This window comes from Ailuropoda melanoleuca, chromosome 3, assembly GCF_002007445.2.
Source record: "Ailuropoda melanoleuca isolate Jingjing chromosome 3, ASM200744v2, whole genome shotgun sequence".
NCBI classification, from domain to species: domain Eukaryota; kingdom Metazoa; phylum Chordata; class Mammalia; order Carnivora; family Ursidae; genus Ailuropoda; species Ailuropoda melanoleuca.
In genome coordinates, this window is record NC_048220.1 from 23,664,321 (window position 1) to 23,686,120 (window position 21,800).

The following is a 21,800-nucleotide window of genomic DNA, read 5'->3' on the forward strand; positions in this document are numbered from 1 at the left end:
GCTCAGGTTATGATCCCAGGGTCCTAGGATTGGGTACCGCATTGGGCTCCCTGGTCATCGGGGAGTCTGCTTCTCCCTCTCCCTCTTCTGCTCCCCCTGCTTGTGTTCCCTTTCTTGCTGTCTCTCTCTGTCAAATAAGTAAATGGAATCTTTAAAAAAACAAAACAAAACATTTTATTGCTTTTTGTTTTGTTTTCTTGACAAATAAAGGGGCATTAACATGCCATAAAGCTCATGCTTTTATTTTTTTAAAGATTTTATTTATTTATTAGAGAGAGTGCGTGTGAGCAAGGAGAGGGGCAGAGGGAAAAAGAGAATCTTTTTTTTTTTTTTTTTAAGATTTTATTTATTTATTTGACAGAGATAGAGACAGCCAGCAAGAGAGGGAACAAGCAGGGGGAGTGGGAGAGGAAGAAGCAGGCTCTCAGCGGAGGAGTCTGACGTTGGGCTGGATCCCATAATGCCGGGATTACGCCCTGAGCCGAACAAGGGCGCTTAAACGACTGCCCCGCACCACCCAGGCGCCCCGGGGGAAAAAGAATCTTAAGCAGACTCCCTGCTGAGCGCAGAGGCCCATGCAGGCCTCGATCTCATAATCTCACGACCCTGAGATCATGACCTGAGCCAAAATGAAGAGTTGGATGCTTAACTAACGGAGCCACCTAGGCACCCCTCCCTTCTTGCTTTTATCTTTCTTTGTATGACAGTACATTTGAAAGCTTTAAATTAAGCAGACTCAAAAATAAGAACACTGCGATAGTCTTACATTCATTAAAGAAATCAGCTTATAATTTTCCCACAAGGAAACCACCAGTTCCTATTTGTTATAAACAAGTTCTACCAGATATTCAAGGAATGAATAGTTGTATTCCTTTTTTTTTTTTAAAAGATTTATTTATTTATTTATTTGACAGAGAGAGAGAGAGAGAGAGAGAGAGAGCCAGCGAGAGAGGGAACACAAGCAGGGGGAGTGGGAGAGGAAGAAACAGGCTCCCAGCGGAGGAGCCTGGTGTGAGGCTCGATCCCAGAGCTCCAGGATCATGCCCTGAGCTGAAGGCAGACGCTTAAAGACGGAGCTACTCAGGCACCCCATGAGTAGTTGTATTCCTAANCAGTTCCTATTTGTTATAAACAAGTTCTACCAGATATTCAAGGAATGAATAGTTGTATTCCTTTTTTTTTTTAAAAGATTTATTTATTTATTTATTTGACAGAGAAGAGAGAGAGAGAGCCAGCGAGAGAGGGAACACAAGCAGGGGGAGTGGGAGAGGAAGAAACAGGCTCCCAGCGGAGGAGCCTGGTGTGAGGCTCGATCCCAGAGCTCCAGGATCATGCCCTGAGCTGAAGGCAGACGCTTAAAGACGGAGCTACTCAGGCACCCCATGAGTAGTTGTATTCCTAATCATATTTTATTTGAAAGTATGAAAAAGGGTGAATACTCAACAATTTTTAAGATCATTGCAATTTTTAATTTTTATTTATTTATTTATTTATTTATTTATTTATTTGACAGAGAGAGAGAGACAGCCACCGAGAGAGGGAACACAAGCAGGGGGAGTGGGAGAGGAAGCCGCAGGTTCCTAGCAGAGGAGCCTAATGTGGGGCTCGATCCCGGAACGCCAGGATCACGCCCTGAGCCGAAGGCAGACGCTTAACGACTGCGCCACCCAGGCGCTTCTGTAATTTTTTATTTTTGAAAGGGCTCTCAGTCCTCATTATATACCATAAAATTCACCTGTTTTAAATGTATAATACGATGGTTTTTAGTATACATACACATTTGTGCAGCTATCACCACAATCCAGCTTTATTTTATTTTTTTCACAATCCAGTTTTAGAACATTTCCATCTCCAGAAAGCTGCCTCATGCCTATTTTTACTCCTTTCCGGTTTTAACCCCAGCCTGAGGCAGCTGCTGATCTACATTCTGTTTTTATAGATTTGTCTTTTCTGGACATTTTTTTAATGAAATTCTTATATTATACATCTAGCTTATTTTACTCAGCAGAATGTATTTGAGGTTTGTCCACGTTCTAGTCTGTTAATCATTCCTTCTATTGCTGAGTGTTAGTATTCCGTCATAGGGAAGTGTATCATATTTTGTTTATCCATGAACTGATAAATATTTTGGATTATTTCCACTTTTTGGCTGTTATGAATGATGCTGCTGTGAACATTTGCACACAAATTTTTGTGTGGACATATGTCTTTATCTCTACCAAGGGGTAGGATTTCTAAATTGTGTGGATAATTTATGTTTAACTTTTTAAGAAACTGTCAAACTTTTCCATAGTGGCAATTTCATTTTATAGGCCAATATAATATTGGTGTCTAAATCAAACAAGGTATAGTTTAATGTACAATGGTGCAAAAACCCTAAAAATTATATTAGGGAACCAAATATAGACATTCTTAAAATGAATAATAAATCATATTGAGGTTAGTATTCTTTAGATGCAAAGGGTAGTTTAATGTTAGAAAAATCAAGTAAGAGGCACCTTGGTGGCTCTGTCAGTTGAGTGTCTGACTATTGGTTTTGGCTCAGGTCATGATTTCATGGGTCTTGAGATCAAGCACTGCAATGGACTCTTTGCTCAGTGGGGAGTCTGCTTGAAAATTCTCCCCCTCTGCCCCTTCCCTCACTCACACACACTCTGTCTCTAAAATAAAATCGAGGCACCTGGGTGGCTCATTTGGCTAAGTGTCTGCCTTCCTCTCAGGTCATGGTCCCAGGGTCCTGGGATCGAGCCCCAAGTCTATCTGAGCCCCACGTCCATCCGGCTCCCTGCCCAGCAGGGAGTCTGCTTCTCTCTCTGCCTCTCCCCTCTCCCCCTGCTCATGCTTTCTGTCTCTCATAAATAAATAAAATCTTTGAAATAAAATAAAATAAATCTTTTCTGAAGAAAAAGAAAAAAGAAAAATAATAAAATGTAATCTGCCCTGTTACCAGAATAGAGGAAAAACCATACTGTTATCTAAAAGGTGGAAAAGGCATTTGATAAAATTTCATTTATGATTTAAAAATTCGACAGAGATGGGGTGCCTGGGTGGCCCAGTCAGTTACGTGTCTGCCTTCTGCTTAGGTCATGATCCCTGGGTCCTGGGATCTAGCCCTGCTTTGGGCTCCCTGCTTAGCAGGGAGTCTGCTTATCTCTCTCCCTCTGCCCCTACCCCCCCTTGTGTGAGTTCTGTCTCTCTCTTTTTCAAATAATAAATAAAAAGTCTTTAAAAAAAATTCAGCAGAGACTAGTGGGGAAGCTCCATATCTAATAAACAATATCTACAAGAAAAGCTCTAGTAACCATTACACTTACTGGTAGAACTTTTAAACTTTTAATATAAAAAAGTAAAATAGTTAACATCCATTCAACATTTTACCAGAGGGGAAAAGGTATAATGTTTGGAAAGGAAGAAGTAAATGTTATTTGTGGATGTTAAGACTGTCTTTATAGAAGATTCAAAATGATCTACAGATAAGTTGATAAGAGGACCATAAAGTTTCTGGATATTAAGTCAGTAAACAAAAATCATTTCTATTTCTTTTCTCAGTAAGTTAGAAAATGTACTTTAAAAATCATACAATTTGGGGCACCTGGGTGGCTAAGTCGGTTAAGCATCTGCCTTCGGATGAGGTCCTGATCTTGGGGTCCTGGGATCCAGAGCAGGGAGCCTGCTTCTCCCTCTTCTCTGCCCCTCAGCTCTGCTTGTGCTGTCTCTCTCTCGCTCTGTCTCGAATAAATAAAATCTTAGTAAAAAATCACATAATTTACAAAAGCATGAAAAAGTAAACACGACAAAAGATGTATAAGATCTTTTGGAGGAAATTATGAAGCTTTACTGGAAAACATTACAGAGAACTTAAGTTAACTCTCAAAGTTATGTAGACATTGGATGGTGAAGAATAACCCTCTTGAGGAAGGACAGGATAGGGTGCTTCTTGAAAATCTAGTTCATTCTCATTTTAGGATTATGTTTTCTTGGGTACTGTCTTTGTTGGTTTGTGCAATTTTTAAAAACACTCCCTGCATTGTTAACGTATACTGGGTTTTTCAAGGGAAGAGAAATAAATGTATGTGGTCAGGCAATTAGTCTTTTTTTTTTTTAAAGATTTTATTTATTTATTCGACAGAGATAGAGACAGCCAGCGAGAGAGGGAACACAAGCAGGGGGAGTGGGAGAGGAAGAAGCAGGCTCAATAGCGGAGGAGCCTGATGTGGGGCTCGATCCCGTAAGGCCAGGATCACGCCCTGAGCGGAAGGCAGATGCTTAACCGCTGTGCCACCCAGGCGCCCCAGGCAATAGTCTTTAACTGAAAGTACTGACACATATTTCAAAGCCATCATTTTGGGTACTGGGTAGAGTAGATTGGGTAGAAGTTGGAAGAGAGATAGTTGGAATAATCCAGGTGAGAGAGGGTTGAGGTTTAGGCCTGGAACCCAGGATTACCAAGTGCCTTGGGTAGGACTGCCCCTTTCACAGATTTCACATCAGATTTGATTGGAGTAAAAATGTGGTCCTAGAATTCTGTATATTCCTGGCAAGACCTTCACCCATCCCAATTTCCAGCCACTCACCACTGTCTACCTTGAAACCATCATTAATAATCTTACTCATTACTTTTGTTTTTCTTGTTTATACCAGTCATCACAAGAGTCCTCTCCAGGGCTCGGTAGAGGTACCTTTATCCTACCCCCTCAACAGTATGTCTGCCTTCCTTGTTCTCTTTGTTTCTGTTGCTCATATCAACCTTTGACAGGTACTGTATTTATCTGTCCACCTTCCTTCAAATACATACTCCATGAAGACAAGATTTTGTCTGTTTTTATTGAATACTGCAAGCACTTAGAGCAATGCCTTACATATACAGTTGCTCAACAAAAATGTGTTGAATAACTGATGAAAACAGTGATACCAAGGGAAAATAGTTGTATCCCAGATAAAGGTTTAAGATTGAGCATGCTGAATTTGTTGGTGGATTAGGTGTGAGGTCAGTGAGAGAGAGGGAGAGATGACAGGTGGGTCTTCTATCTTTTCCCTAAATATGTGAATAACTGTAGTTGCTATTCTTAGAAGGGGGAAACTGAATAAAGCAAGTGTTGCGGTAAAATCAGTTATTTGAAGGTAACAAGTTTAAAAGTCACTGAATAGGTATTCTCAAAATTTCCTTGTACTCTTTTTGTGTGTGTTGGGGGGGTTGTTTTTATTTATTTATTTTTAAAAAGATTTTTTTAATTTGAGATAGAGCACCAGCAGAGGAGCAGAGGGAGAGGGAGAAGCAGGCTCCCTGCTGAGCAGGGAACATGATGCGGGACTCAGTCCCAGGACCCTAGGATCATGACCTGAGCCCAAGGCAGACAACAGCTGAGCCACTTAGGGTCCTCTTTTTTTTGTTGTTTTAAAATAATTTATTTATTAGAGAGAGAGAGTACAGAGCGAGAGAGTGAGGCAGCCTCCCTGCCAAACAGGGATTTTGACACAGGGCTCAATCCTAGGACCCCAAGATCATGACCTGAGCCAAAAGCAGATGCTTAACCAACTGAGCCACCCAGGTGCCCCTTTCTACTTGATTTTAACTTTGTATGAGTTTTGGAGACTATACTCACCATATTTATTTGCAATGTGTTCTCAGGTCATGCGCATTGTGGATAATGTCCGTCCTGATCGACAGACAGTTATGTTTTCAGCTACTTTTCCCAGAGCTATGGAGGCTTTGGCTCGCAGAATCCTGAGTAAACCCATTGAAGTGCAGGTTGGAGGCAGGAGTGTGGTTTGCTCAGACGTGGAACAACAAGTGGTGGGTACAATCTGTCGGAAATCTTAGTTCCCTGGATGTTTAGGCAGTATGTGATCCTTTGGGGATCATTGTGATGAAGGCAGGTAATTACCTCATTTTAAATAGGATACAGCCCAGCCATTAATATTTTATCTGATAAATTTGAATAATCTGTTCCTTGGAACTGTGTGTTTAAAATGCTCTTTTTAGTTCCTCCCACCAGAAGAGGTGGGACTGGTGGATGGAAATGTCACAGACCTATTTTATTCTTTAGTTAATAGGATGTGAGGTCAGGAGGCAGAGAGAACCACATGATGGTCTGCTCACATTTGCAAGCCCTTTCTCTCAAAGTTAGAATTTTTTTTTGGTCTTACTGGTTTATCATTTAAAATCAACATTTTCCTACCCATTCCTAAAGATACAGCAAGTCATTTAGTCATTTGCCAGAAATAAAATGAATATTTTTGCTTAAGAGATATGTCTGCATTTTTACTCCATTAACTTGGTGTAAATTGGTATTTCAGATTGTGATTGAAGAAGAAAAGAAATTCTTGAAGTTACTTGAGCTTCTTGGCCATTACCAAGAGTCGGGATCTGTCATTATATTTGTGGATAAGCAGGAACATGCTGATGGTCTTCTGAAAGATTTGATGAGAGCATCTTATCCTTGCATGTCTCTTCATGGAGGTAACGTTTATCTGTTGAGTTCTTAATTTGGCCAAGCGCTGCTGTGTTCTGAATGATAATATATTTACCTTGTACTGTTAACTTAGAGCCAGATTTTGAATCTCCGTTTTTATTCACAGCAACTCTGCGGGGGGGTAAGCTTTATTATCGTTCCATCTTAGAGATGAAGAAAATTAGACAACAGTACATTGGTTTGACCAAACCATATAGCCATTAATCAGATAAGGAGAAATTGAACTTAAAATTTTCTATTTCATGTTAAATCCTTTCCTTTGTGCCATGCTACTTAGCTGTTTTCATGATTTGCATTAGACCTTTAATTGAAAGTATCATTTTAATTTTGTTGTAACATCTCCATTGTTAAATGTATGTGGGACTTATAACACTAAATATATAGAACAAAGACCATTTGAATTATCCTAAGTGTTCTGGCAATTTGTGACTTTGTAATGAATCACCCCAAAATTTAGTGCACGTGTCATTTATTTATAAATCTGCAATTTGGGTGGAGCTCAGCGCATACTGTTTAGTTTCTGTTTCATGCTGTGTCTACTGGGGTGGCTTAATTGGGACTGGAGATCCATTTCCAACTTGCCTTAACTTAGGTGGCTGGCACGTTGGCACTGGCTCTTGACTGAGGTCAGGCTATTGGCCAGGGGTGATGGCTCTTCCCTTTGCGGACCTCTCTGTGGGACTACCTGGCTAGAAGGCAAGAACTGAAAGCTGACAAGGCCGGTTAAGGATGGTACTGGGAATTGGCAGAACTTTCATTTTCACGATATTCTGTAGGTCAAAATAGTCCCAGGACTGGCTCAGATTTAAGGGGGTGGAGGCGTAGACTCCCAGTTCTTAATAGGAGGGTCATTCCCTCTGCAGAAGAATATGTAGAATAGGCCATGCTTTTGCTATCATCTTTGGAAAATACAGTCTGCCGTACCATGTGTCATTGTGGATGCAGTGAAAAGGGCTTTTGGTACTTTGAGGGTATGTGTTTGGTTAACTTTTAATGTTTGAAAATGCCTCATATTTCCCTTTTTTTGGTTATTGGGATAAAATATACGTTATATAAAATTTACCATTTTAACTATTTTTCAGTGTATAAATCAGTGGCATTAAGTGCATTCACAATGCTGTGTGACATCACTGTTACCTACTTCCAGAAGTTTATCTTCATCCCAGACACAAACTCTCTACCTGTTGAGTAATAACTTCATCTCCGTCCCTACCCTCTAGCCCCTGGGAACCTGCATTCTGCTTTTTCCATTTGTGAATTTCCCTGTTTTAGGTACTTCACACACGTTGGTATCATACAGTATTTATCTTTTTGTGCCTGGTTTTTTTCACTTAGCATTAATTGTCTTTGAGGCTTATTGATGTTTTATCATGTATCAGAATTTCTTATTTTTTTAATAAGTATTTTAATTCTGGTATAGTTAACATACAGTGCTATATTACTTCCACTTGTACAATATAGTGATTTAGCAGTTCTATACTTCACTCAGTGCTTGTCATAAGTATACCCTTAATCCCCCTCACGTATTTCACCCATCCCCCACCCACCTCTCCTCTGGTAACCCTCAGTTTGTGTTCTAGTTAAGAGTCTGTTTCTTGGTTTCGCTCTCTCTTTTTTTCCTTTGCTCATTTGTTTTGTTTCATAAATTCCACGTATGAGTGAAATCGTATGGTATCTGTCTTTCTGAGTTATTTCATTTAGGATTCTACTTTCTGGCTCCATCCATGTTATTGCAAATGGCAAGATATCATTCTTTTTATGGCTGAATAATATTCCATTGTATGTATATACCCCACATCTTTATCCATTCATCTATTGGTGGATACTTGGGCTGCTTCCGTATTTTAAACAATAGCGCTGTAAACCTAGGGGTGCATATGTCCTTTTGAATGAATGTTTTTGTATTCTTTGGGTAAATACCCAGTCGTGCTATTACTGGATTATAGGGTAGTTCTATTTTTAAGTTTTGGGGGAATCTCCATACTGTCTCCCATAGTGGCTGCACCAGTTTGTATTCCTACCAACAGTGCTTGAAGGTTCCTTTTTCTCCATATCCTCACCAACACTTGTTGTTTCTTGGGTTGTTGATTTTAGCCTTTCTGACAGTTGTGAAGTGATATCTCCTTGTAGTTTTGATTTGCATTTCCCTGATGATGAGTGATGCTGAACATCTTTTCATTTGTCTCTTGACCATCTGGATGTCTTCTTTGAAGAAATGTTTGTTTGTTTGCCGATTTTTTAAAAAATCTGAATTCAGTTAATCAACATGTAATGTATTAATTAGTTTCAGAGGAGGAGGTCAGTGATTCATCAGTCTTATATAATACGCAGTGCTCATTACATCACATTCCCTCCTTAATGTCCATCACCCAATTACCCTATCCCCCCACCCCCCTCCCCTCCATTAACCCTCAGTTTGTTTCCTGTGATTAAACGTCTCTTATGGTTTGTCTCCCTCTCTGAGTTCATCTTGTTTTATTTTTCCCTCCCTTCCCCATGCTCCTCTATTTTGTTTCTTAAATTCCACATATGAGTAAGATGATATGGTATTTGTCTTTCTCTGACTGACTTATTTCGCTTAGCCTAATACCCTCTAGTTCCGTCCACATTGTTGCAAATGGATTTCATTCTTTTTGATGGCAGAGGCTTAACTGACTGAGCCACCCAGGCGCCCCTGTTTGTTTTATTATTTTTTTTTAAAGATTTTATTTTTAAGTAATCTCTTTGCCCAATGTGGGGCTCGAATTTACAGTCCCGAGATCAGTAGTTGCACGCTCCATTGACTGCGCCAGCCAAGCTCAGGTTTTTTTTTGTTGTTGTTTTGTTTTGTGTTTTTTTTTTTTTTTTCACATGCCTCAGGAGATGTGTCTACAAAAATGTTGGTTTGGCTGATGTCAGAGAGCATGTGCTCTCTTCTAGGATCTTTATGATTTCAGTTCTCACATTTAGGTGTTTAATCCATTTTGAGTTCATTTTTGAGTATGGTGTAAGAAGAATTTCCTTTTTGTTAATGCTAAGTAATATTCCATTGCATGCATATACCACATTTCCATTATTCATTCATCTGTTGATGGACACTTGGCTTATTCCTGCCTTTTGGCTTCTGTGAATAATGCTACTTTGAACACCGGTGTACAAGTATCTGTTGGAGTTCCTGTTTTCATTTCTTTTGGGTATATAGCTTCAAGTGGAATTGATGGGCTGGGTCATTTGGTAAGTCTATTTTTAACTTTTTGAGGAACCACCACACTGTTTTTTACAGCTCTTGCACCATTTTGTATTCTCACCAGCAGTGCAGTAGGGTTCCAGTTTATCCACAGCCTCGCCAGTTCTTGTTGTCCCCCACCCCTCTTTTTTAAAGATTTTATTTATTCATTTGACATTGAGAGCGAGAGAGCACAAGCAGGGGGAACAGCAGGAGAGGGAGAAGGAGGCTTCCCACCAAACAGGGAGCCCAACATGGGGCTTGAGCCGAAGGCAGGCTTTTAACCAATTGAGCCACCCAGGCGGCCCTGTTTCTTAGTTTTTTGATAAGTTTGAAAGTAAGTTATAGCATCAGTGCATTTCACTTCAATATGTAGTTGGTTAACACAAGTTTATTTATTTATTTATTTTTAGATTTTATTTATTTATTCGACAGAGATAGAGACAGTCAGCGAGAGAGGGAACACAAGCAGGGGGAGTGGGAGAGGAAGAAGCAGGCTCATAGCAGAGGAGCCTGATGTGGGGCTCGATCCCGTTATGCCGGGATCACGCCCTGAACCAAAGGCAGATGCCTAACCGCTGTGCCACCCAGGCGCCCCCACAAGTTTATTTTTTAAATTTTTTTAAGTAAACTCTACCCTCAATGTGGGGCTCAAATTCATGACCCTGAGATCAAGAATCATGTTCTACCAACTGAGCCAGCCTGGCGCCCCCCAATTTTTTCTTTAATAAACTATCAGTAAACTGTAGTGAAATGTGCAGATCTTAAGTGTGCCATTTGATGAGTTTTGACAAATGTATGTAAGTTGTGAAACCCAAATCTCTATTCAGATATAACCTTGGAACTTTCCCTCTATTAATTCCTGTTGTCACCCCTAGAGGCAACCATTTTATGTATTTTTTCCCAACGTATATTAGTTGTATTTAGAATTTCAGAAAAATGGAATCGTATTTTCTGAACCTTTTTGTGTCACGTTATCTTTCAATCAGCCTGTGTTTCTGAATTCTTCCCTTTATTGTTAATACTCTTTTGTATAAATCTACCCCAGTTTGCTTAGTTCATTTCTGTTGCTACCTGGGCTGATTCTTGGTTTTTTTGCTACTTCAGTCATCCTGCAGGATACATCATATCAGAATACAGAATGGTTCCATCACCCCCAAAACTTCTTTGTCCTATATCTTTAAAAGTAACTAAAAAGTTAGCTTTCCTCCTGTTTATAATGCCTGGTAACCACTGATGTGTTCTTATAAGAATATTTGTAAATGTAGGTCATACATTATGCACTTGGCTTTTTTCACTCAGCATAGTGACTTTGAGACCCACTGAAGTTGTTCATTTCTTTTATTGCCCAGCATTGTTTATTGTGGATGTACCACTGTTTGTGTATCTCTGAATGTACTGAAGAACATTTGGGTTGTTCCCAGTTTTGAAATTTTTAAAAAATTTTATTTATTTGTTTATAAATAAAATTTATTTATTTTTAAAGATTTATTTATTTGAGAGAGAGCGTGAGCTAGCATGGGTGGGGGAGGGGCAGCGGGAGAGTGGGGACGAGAATCCTGGAGCCGACTCCCTGCTGAGTGCAGAGCTGGACACAGGGCTCAATCCCAGGACCCCAAGATCATGACCTGAGTCAAAATCAAGAATTGGCTGCACAGCCAACAGCCACTGGGTTATTCCCAGTTTTTGACAAATATGAATAGAGCTGCTATTGAATGTTCAACTGCAGGTTTTTGGGTGTTTTCATTGCTGTAGAGTAGATAACCAGGAATGGGATACCTGGGTCATATGTTAAGTGTATCTACTTATGGTTTCCTTTGTATTTATTCTACTTGTGGTTCACTGAGCTTGTAGAATATCTAAATTTATTTCCTTGGGATATAGTTTGGGAGACATTTGGGAAAATCTTGATTATTATTTCTTCAGGGTTTTTATCCTGTGGGACTCCAGTTATGGGTATGTTCAGCCCTTTTATACTGTCTCACGTTTCTTTGATCCTTGCTCACTTTGGTTTTTCAACTTTTCTCCCCTCCTTAATTAAGATTGGGGCATTTCTTGACTCTTATCTTCAAGTTCACGGTTTCCTTTTTGCCATCTCTAACTGCTGTTAGGTCTATCCAGTGAATTTTTAAAATTCAGATAATGCATTTTTTTAGTTCTAGAATTTACAACTGGCTCTCTCATATTTTCTTACTTCTCTAATTAGATTTCCTGGCTATCTATCCATTATGCACATTTGAAAATTTTTTCTTGACCACAGTTAAGATAGTTTCTTTAAAATCTTTGACTATTACTCATAACATCTTGGTCATCTGAAGTCAGTTTCTATTGATTGTCTTTTCTCTTGCTTTTGTTTTATATATTTTAAATTTTTTTGTCTGTTTTGGTTTGTATACTGGGCTTTATGATTGATACATTATATATTTTGGATTCTTTTATATTTTCCTTAAGAGTGTTGTATTTGTTTTAATAAGGCATTAACTTGATTGAACCCTTATGTGAAACTCAGTCTTTCTTTTAATGGGCAACATCTGAAATCTTTGTTCATTTCTTTTAGCCATAACTATGCTGCTTGGATTGTCCCCTGCATGCATAGTTTAGGGGCTGCATATTTGAGCATGCCTACTCTGTTGTTCTTTCTTCGATTTATGTCCTATTTTTCTGATCCTGAGTTTGTCCTGAACTTTTTCTTCTTGTCAGTAAGACTGTTTCTATTCAAGTTTGACTTCCCTCTTTGGCTTCCCAGGGCCTTTCCCCAAGCAAAATCTTTAAAGTAAATAAATAAAATCCTTCAAACTCAGGGAGTGCCATTATATTATTCCCTGTGTCAGAAATTCCAGTTTCTGTTTGCTTTTAGTCCCTGTCTTGTGCCTTCAGATGTTTCTTGGGAATTTTTTTTTAATATTTTGGTTAGAATTCATAGTTGTTATCTGCAGGAGGGTTGGTCCAATAAATAGCTTTTCCTTCTTTGAGGGACATGTGTGTTTTTCTTTTTCTTTTTCTTTTTTTTAAGATTTTATTTATTGATTTGAGAGAGAGGGAGAGCGAATATGAGTGTGGGGAGGGGCAGAGGGACAAGCAGACTCCCTGTTGTGCCAGGGAGCCAACTCAGTCTCAGGGCTCTGAGATCATGACTTGAGCCAAAGGCAGATGCTTAACCCAGTAACTCACCCAAGTACCCCAGAAATGTGTTTTTTCTGTAAGTAAGGGCATTTCCCCCCATAATCCCTTATCTGTACTTCTCTTATCTCTTTCCTCAGAATTGCGGCGTCACATGCTTATGCCTAAATCATTCCTAAGTAAGCTGATTGACTAATGGTTCTTAAGGTATTGTACTGGGACCCCAGGGGGTCTCTGAGAGTTTCAGGGGTTCATGAGATCACAAGTATTTGTGTAATAACCTCACCACGTGCTTTGCCTTTTCCATTTTCATTTTGTTAGGAGTGTATAGAGTAGTTTTCTAAAGGCTTCGTGGCATGTTATATTGTACTAGATTGGATGCAAAAGATATGACATGCCAACTATCCTCTACTAAGCCAGACATTAAAGAGACAGACAAAGTTGTGAAGCATTTTAGTAAATTATTTTACTATTTTGGAAGGGTTATTTTTCACAAACAATTTTCAGTTGTAATATGTAATTGCTTTATTTTTAAGTAAGTTAATAAGTACTTTTAAATTTTTCTCCGTTCTGGTTTCTTTTTCTTAAAGATTTTATTTGTTTATTTAAGAGACACAGAGAGAGCACGAGTGGTGAGGGGGGCAGAAGGACAGGGATAAGCAGACTTCCCCCTGAGAGTGGAGCCTGACACAGGGCTCGATCCCAGGACCCTGAGATCACGAACGGAGCTGAATCCAGACGCTTAACTGAGCCACCCAGGTGCCCCAGTTCTAGTCTCTAATACATTAAATTTTGATAGAGATGATTTATGTAAAGTAAACTTCTCTGGGTTTTTTTTTTTTTTTTAAAGATTTTATTTATTTATTTGACAGAGAGAGACAGCCAGCGAGAGAGGGAACACAAGCAGGGGGAGTGGGAGAGGAAGAAGCAGGCTCATAGCGGAGGACCCTGATGTGGGGCTCGATCCCATAACGCCAGGATCACGCCCTGAGCCGAAGGCAGATGCCCAACCGCTGTGCCACCCAGGTGCCCCTCTGGGTTTAATCCTTACTAATTTTAAGACTATAAAGGCAGCTTTAGCACAGAAAGTTTGAGAGGGGTTCATTCACCTCCTAAAACTCAGAATTTGGCTCATCTCTGGTTTGATATACATGACCATGTGTTGAATGGATATTTGAACAAACTTGGGGTTATGTTTAAAAGGAAGAGGGTTGGGGCACCTGGGTGGCTCAGTTGGTTAAGCGTTTGCCTTTGCTCAGGTCATGATCTCAGGGTCCTGGGATCAAGCCCTGTATCGGGCTCCCTGCTCAGCGGGAAGCCTCTACTTCTGCTGCTCCCCCTGCTTGTGATCTCTCTCTCTCTGTGTTAAGTAAGTCAATAAAAATCTTAAAAAAAAAAATAAGTAGAAGGAAGAGGGTTAATTGCTGTTGGACAGGTATCCCGTATACTTCACTTAGCATGTTATATTCACTTCATGGAATAAAGTATGTACACTTGATAGGTAGTCAGGATATGTCAGTCTGAATTAAAAGCTTTAGTACCTTTTAATTTTAAATGTAATTTATATTGATACTGATTCCATTAATTTTTCTTACAAGACTTTTGGGTTCAATGTTAGATTCCACTTGTTTTGACATTAGATCCAAATGCTTTGTTTAATTCAGTCTTTGAAGAGTACTTTTAAATTTAGGGTAATAATATTAGTTAACATTGATACGTACTTAGATGCTAAGCATTCTCTGGATTTTAAACTCAGATCTTACGTAAAGCCTTAGAATATCTATTCCTGCTGCAGAAATGAATTTCAAGGTTTGAGAATTTACCGATTCCGTTTTGTTATTGCTAGAAATTCTCCATAAAATCAATCTGTGATCTGAGTATCTTGTAATAGAACTTTTTGGCATTTCATATTCTTCCATTCGAGGCTCTTTTGGTAACGTATTTAAGAGAGAGCCAATTGGGTGTACACTTTTTAACCAGTGTATTTCAAACTTTAATAGGAATGTGTAATCGCCCAAGGATCTTGTTAAAATGTAGAATTTGTAACTCAGTAGTTTGGGGTGGGATCTGAGATTTTGCATTTCTAATTATGTCCCACATGATGTTGCTTCTGGTGCTCAGGAAAAAATGATTAGCAAAGCTTTAATTAACCCATAGGAGAAGGAGAAAGTTCTGAATTCTCTTAATATAGGCTGAACGTACCTGCCTTTTCTTTTATCTCCTAAACAGGTATAGCTTAATGAATCTGAGATGATGGGGCTTCTGCAGTTATAACCCTTATACACAAGAAAGGGGCCATACAAGGGCAGATTTGGAAGATTCATAAATGAGTTAATAGCAGTAGCCTTTGATCTTGCCATTAAATTTCCTTAGTGTTTTATTTTTTATACCGTGATTGGTGCACGTGTGGTCAATGTATGTTGGATTTATTTGCTACTCTGCATTTAACTTATTTCTGTGTCCAAGGAAATGAAAAATTTAATTGCAGTGTGTGGTTTTATAACTTTTTTTAAATTTACTTGCAGGCATTGATCAATATGACAGAGATAGCATCATAAATGACTTTAAGAATGGGACCTGCAAACTTCTCGTAGCTACTTCCGTTGCTGCCCGAGGTCTAGATGTGAAGCATCTGATTCTTGTAGTAAATTACAGCTGCCCCAACCATTATGAGGATTATGTGCACAGAGCAGGACGGACTGGAAGAGCAGGCAATAAAGTAAAAAGACTTTTTTAAAGTTGATTTCCATTATATTAAAACATAGGTTTGTTGTTGTTGTTGTTTTTAGGATTTTAAGGAGTAGATAATAGGAGTTACAGGGACATTTTGAAAATGATCAGTCATCAGTAGGGACTAGTTGATATTCATCAATTCTATATATGGTATTATTAAAATTATCAGATAACTAGCCATTCTGTTTAGGCAGATAGTGTTTATTGTTTATGTCCTCTTTTAGGGTTTTTTGTTTTACCCTACCTAAAAATTTCTGTGTACGTGTATACATACATGTATATAGTTCGGGATCCTTCATCACTATTTTTTTAAAAATTTATTTATTTTATTCATTTGAGAGAGAGAGAGCACGAGCAAGGGGGAGAATTAAAGGGAGAGGGAGAAGTAGACTCCCTGCTGACCTGGGAGCCCGACTTGGAACTGGATCCCAGGACCCTGGGATCATGACCTGAGCTGAAGGCAGGTGCTTAACCAGCTAAGCCACCCAGGCACCCCCTTTCATTACTATTTTAAAAATGTAGGATCATAAAATATACTCTTCCCCAAAACTGTCACCCTTTTTTCTCATTACTCCCCTGTCCCACTCCATATGCTATGTATATTACTTGCTTTTTAAATTCACTTGTAGTCTGGTAAGTATATAGTCTAAGTCATTCTTTTCGAAGGCAATAGAATATTCTATTGTTGGAAACATTGATGATGATATATTTGATATTCCAGCCCTGGATATTTCTACATAGTGAAGCAATAATATTAATAATAATAATAGGATGTATTTATGTAGTATTTACTAAGTTCCAGATGCTGTTTTCAGTGCTTTTCATACATATTGTTTCACTTTATCCTCACAATTTCCCTTTGAGGTAAACAACATTACTATTTAATAGATGAGAAAAGCTAAGGCACATGGAAGTTAAGTTAGTTGCCCAAGCCTGCATAGCTAATAAGTAGTGATGGCTCTTACTCTTTTAACCTGAGTTATTCCCAAATATGGATTTGGGAAAGTTTGTAAAGGGGCATGTAGTAAAAATTGTAGCCTTTTTGGTCCACATACAGTCTCTGTCATATGGATGTGTGTGTGTGTGTGTGTGTGTGTGTGTGTACACACAAACCTCAAAAAAGAAGCGATACCATTCTTAAAGAGCTCATGGGCAGTACAAAAGCAGGCCATGGGTCAAGTGTGGTAATTAGATATTCCTGAAATACTATATTAAGCCATGTTTTAAATTTTGCCATGTTTCTCTAGTAGGGGCAGACTATGTTGTAGAGATGACATGATTGTGGTATACTGTTCCTCTACTCCCAACTCTAGCCCTTCTCTCACCTGAACCAAAAAGCTCCTGGAGACATGTGAAGCCTTAGGTTTTAGAGAACCCCAGGGTGATGGTGTAACTAACTTCATTTTGTATATAAACATTTTTTGTATATGTGTATATACATGTATATGTATGTTGTGTATAGATGCACGTGTATGTATACGTGTGTGTGCATGTATGTGTGTATGCATGTGTATGCATATACATAAAAAGATGAAGTGAGCTAGCTACGTCATCTCCTTGGGGTTCTCTAAAGCCTAAGGTTTCACATGTCTCCAGGAGGGTTGTTTTTTTTTTTTAGATTTTATTTTTTTATTTGCCAGTGTGAGCTCAAGTGGTCAGGGGGTGGGGAGGGGGTGCGGCAGGCAGAGGGAGAAACACGCTCCTTGCCTGGGACTTGATCCTAGGACCCTGGGATCATGACCTGAGCTGAAGACAGACCCTTAAACGACTGAGCCACCCAGGCGTCCCTCTAGGAGCTTTTTGGTTCAGGTGAGAGAAGGGCTAGAGTTGTACATACATGTATACATATATATACATACATACATATGTGCACACATACATTTTCTTTTATCCTTTGTTGGTCTTAAAAACTATGTAGGGGAAAAATTATGTGGAAAGCTACATCCTAGAAAGTTAATACAAGTTAGTTGGGGTAGAGTGGTACAGTAGGTAGTGTATGAAGGGAATGGAAACAAAAAGGGGAAAAATAATGTGCTATATTAAAATTCATATGTATGACAATGCATTTGTGCATTTATCTAAAATCATATATTTCTGTTTATACATGAAGAAGTTAGAAATTTTCTGGTTTTGCTTTTTTTTTTTTTTTTTTTAAAGATTTTATTTATTTATTTGACAGAGATAGAGACAGCCAGCGAGAGAGCCAGCGAGAGAGGGAACACAAGCAGGGGCTCCTCCTCATAGCGGAGGAGCCTGATGTGGGGCTCGATCCCATAACGCCGGGATCACGCCCTGAGCCGAAGGCAGACGCTTAACCGCTGTGCCACCCAGGCGTCCCTGGTTTTGCTTATTTTTAAATATTAAACTTAGATATTTTACTTTGAAGCATTAAAGAATTTAGTAGGACTCTTCTGTTTAGTCTTTAGAGGATTTATTAGGTGGGTCAGATTTTATCTTATGATCTGAGGAAGAGTCATGTTGTTAGTGCCTGACAGTTCCACTTTTTCATTATTCGTCAGGGTTATGCGTATACTTTTATCACAGAAGATCAAGCTCGCTATGCTGGTGACATAATTAAAGCTCTTGAATTGTCAGGAACTGCAGTGCCTCCTGACCTGGAGAAACTTTGGAGTGATTTCAAAGATCAGCAGAAAGCTGTGAGTTTTTTTTTTAACTCCCATTACTTTTATGCAGCTCGTTATTGTGTTGTAGACCTTGAATATTCAATACTTGTAAACCTTGATAGGATTATTTTATCTCTTTGGGAGGGGAGTGAAAGCAAAATCCTCTCTTTTGCTTCAACTCAGTATTATGTAGAGTTCTTTTTTTATTGTTCGTGTGCTAGGTGGAGTGTTTTTGTTACATTGGTATGCACTACCTTGAAAAATATTTAATTATTCCTAAGTTCCTGAACACTAAAGTTTTTTAGTATGAAATTAACTTTTTTGTTTTTCCTTAAAAGGAAGGGAAAATAATTAAAAAGAGTAGTGGGTTCTCTGGTAAGGGATTCAAGTTTGATGAAACAGAACAAGCTTTGGCTAACGAGAGGAAGAAGTTGCAAAAAGCAGCTCTTGGTCTGCAGGATTCAGATGATGAGGATGCGGCAGTTGACGTAAGTGTCCTTTTTCTAAGCCTCATTCTTGCTGTTTGAAGCATTGTTAACCTTCGTCCTGGAGGTCTTACCATTTGCTTGTTGAGATAGCCAGTTACTGCAAACCTTTTCTGATGTGTGCCCTTCCCAACCCTTTCTCTCTTTCTCCCTCTGCCTCTCTCTCTATATTCTCATATGCCTTACCCATATTTATGTGTTTCCATAAAAATGAGACCATACTGCTTTATAAACCTTCTTGATAGCAGTGGTCTTAGGTTGAAATCGTCTCATTTTAGTAAATTAATTCTTGCATTTTTTTAAATGAATTTTTAAAAGCTTTATTTATTTATTTATTTATTTGAGAGAGAGAGAGAGAGAGAGAAAGCATACAAGAGTGGAGGGACAGGAGATAATCTCATGTAGACTGCCTGCTGAGCACAGAGCCCTATCACGACCTTGAGATCATGACCTGAGCTGAAATCAAGTGTCGGACACTGAACCAACTAAGACACGCAGGCACCTCTCATTCTTACGTTATTCTTAATGGTTACATAATATTTCATTATATGAATGTTCCACAGTTTAATTAATCAAACCCCTAATTTTGAATATGTGGGTTGTTTCTGTATATTCATATTTGGAATATACTTTATTATCATAAACTGTACTTTACTGCTTATCCTTGTGCATTTAATTTAGCACATTCATCTGATTCAGTTTTGAGGTTGAGCATGTAAATGGAATTGCTAGGCCAAAAGGTATATCTAATGTGGTGCTGAAACATTGTCAGATTGTCCTGTACCTGGGTGGCTCCTCTTGATCTTGGAGTTGTGAGCGTAAGCCCCACACGTGTCGGGTGTAGGAGAGCTTACTTAAAAAACAAAAAAACAAACAATAATAGATAGCATTTTTCAGTGTTCCCAGGTGCCATCATGCATTGTGTCAGATGCTTTACAGGGATTATTTCATTTACTTCTGCACATTATCCGGACAAGGTAGATACTCAAGAGTATGCCCATTTTATAATTGAAGAGACTTAGAAGTAATCTTTTCAGATTTACATAGTGATTAATGGGATGAGCTAGGCCCTGTACCCATTTCATTCTTACTTCAGAGCCCTGGTCTTAGCTAATGGCATTGTTTGTGACCCAGTGAAGAGGGACCCTGAGGACTCAGGAAATTCAGGGTTTCACAGAGTATCCTTTGGAACCGAAAGAACCTTGAGCTTTAGAAGAGCCATGTTTTCATTATAAAATAATTTTGAAAATCTTTCTAGTGTATACCACTAGTAGTGGTATTAGCATATCAAAGTATGTGTAAAATCCTGGGTTCAAGAAGCTTGTTTACCTCTAACCCAGAAATCCTCTAATACACTTGATCATTGATCATAGAAGGTTTTTTTTTTTTTTTTAATTTAAATACTCTATTAGACCTAAGCTCAGGATATGAATTTAGAATCAGAAATTCAATTTGATCTTGTTGTTTGAGGAATTTGAAGCCCAGAAAAAGTATTTGGCCCACAACCACGTTGGCTGTTAAGCACAGACAGCATCAGACCCCAGATCTCTCATTAACCCTACACCATTTTCTCATATACCATACTGGCTTAAAATTTAATTAAGTCAGTGTTTTAGTTATTGGTTATGGTGTAACAGATCAGTCTAAAACTTAGTAGGTTAAAACAACAAACATTTATTATCTCACATTTCTTTTGGGGTAGGAAATCAGGAGCAGTTTAGCCTGGTAGTTCTGCTTAGGCTCTCACTGAGGTTACAGTAAAGCTGTTGTCCCAGGGTTTGGTATGACCTGAAGGCTTGACTGATAGAGGATCATATTTTTTCAAGATGGCTCACTCACTGTGCTGTTGGCAGGATACCTCTTTTCTTTCCTCTGCCTGTGTGTCCTCCCAGCACGGCGATTGGCTTCTCCCGAAGTGAGTGAGCTGAAGGAGAGGGCAAAGAGGAAGCCTTAAGGCCTTTTATGACTAATGTCTAAAGTGACACACTGGCACTACTGCTTTATTCTGTCTTTTAGAAATATGTCACTAAGTCCAGCCCACACTCAGGGAGAGGCTCCACCTTTTGGAGGGGAAGAATATTAAAGAATTTACGGCCTTGCTTTGAAACTACCTCAGTTTTGTTTTCTTTTTAGGGGGGGTAGGGGCTGAGGGAGAGGGAGAGAGAGAATCTTAGGATGCACACCCAGCGTGGAGCCCAACTCAGGGCCTGATCTCACAACCCTGAGATCATGACACGAGCAGAAATCAAGAGTCATATGCTTTAACTGACTGAGCCACCCAGTCCTCCCAGAAAAATCACCTCAGTTTTTTTTTTAATGTTACTTTGAACATTATTTTGAATCTCATTGTATGAAATATATCAGTTCTTTCTGTGGTTAATTTTTAAGATTTATTTATTTATTTGAGAGAGAGAGTACACTTGAGTGGGGAGAAGGACAGAAGGAGAAGGAGAGAGAGAATCTCAAATAGAATCAGCGCTGAGTGCAGAGCCCTTTGGGGGGCTTCATCTCACAACCCTGAGATCGTGACCTGAGCCGAAATCAAGAGTTGGATGCTTTAACTGACTGAGCCACCCAAGTGCCCCACCTGATTAATTTTTAAAACCCTACGCAAAGCTCTTTTCTGCATTTAAGTTTTAGCAGATAAGACCATATTAGCCTACTTTAAGTATATAAAGGGGTTTGCATCTCTTTAGTTGGCCTTGTCAGTAGTCATTGTTGGGCAGAAGGCATCTTTAAAAGGAAATGCAAATAGCTTATGAGGTAGTTGTGTCCAGCCTCAGGATGGCACAGTTGAAGTTCGCTCATGTGGCTCCTGAAGAGCTGAGGCATTCACCTTTGTTTTTGCTTTGATGGGGAAACCAACCTCACTTTTTGTCCTTTTTTGGTTCAAAGGAATAAAGCAATAAAGCCCTCTTTTCTGATTCTGTTACCTGGTTTTTTTTTTTTAAGATTTTATTTATTTGGAAAAGAGAGAGAGGGCATGAGTGGGGAGCGGCAGAGGCAGAGGGAGAAGCTGACTCCTCACTGAGCAGGGAGCCGGTTCTGGGGGTCCATACCAGGATCCTGGGATCATGACCTGAGCTGCAGACAGATTCTTAACCATCTAAGCCACCCAGGTGCCCTTCTGTTACCCAGTTTTTAAGGCAAATCCATTTAT

The 21,800-nt window shown here is 39.1% G+C and overlaps 1 protein-coding gene across 2 annotated transcripts in view; it reads left to right on the forward strand.

The window, feature by feature from the left end:
* DDX46 (DEAD-box helicase 46) overlaps positions 1-21,800 on the forward strand; it is a 70,355-nt gene that overhangs the window by 34,915 nt on the left and 13,640 nt on the right. For both annotated transcript variants that reach the window (XM_011224535.3, XM_019799275.2), the window contains exons 14-18: positions 5,630-5,794; positions 6,298-6,460; positions 15,324-15,517; positions 18,051-18,188; positions 18,494-18,643. In XM_011224535.3, the coding sequence (XP_011222837.1) occupies positions 5,630-5,794; positions 6,298-6,460; positions 15,324-15,517; positions 18,051-18,188; positions 18,494-18,643 (810 nt within the window). The remainder of the gene's footprint in view (positions 1-5,629; positions 5,795-6,297; positions 6,461-15,323; positions 15,518-18,050; positions 18,189-18,493; positions 18,644-21,800) is intronic.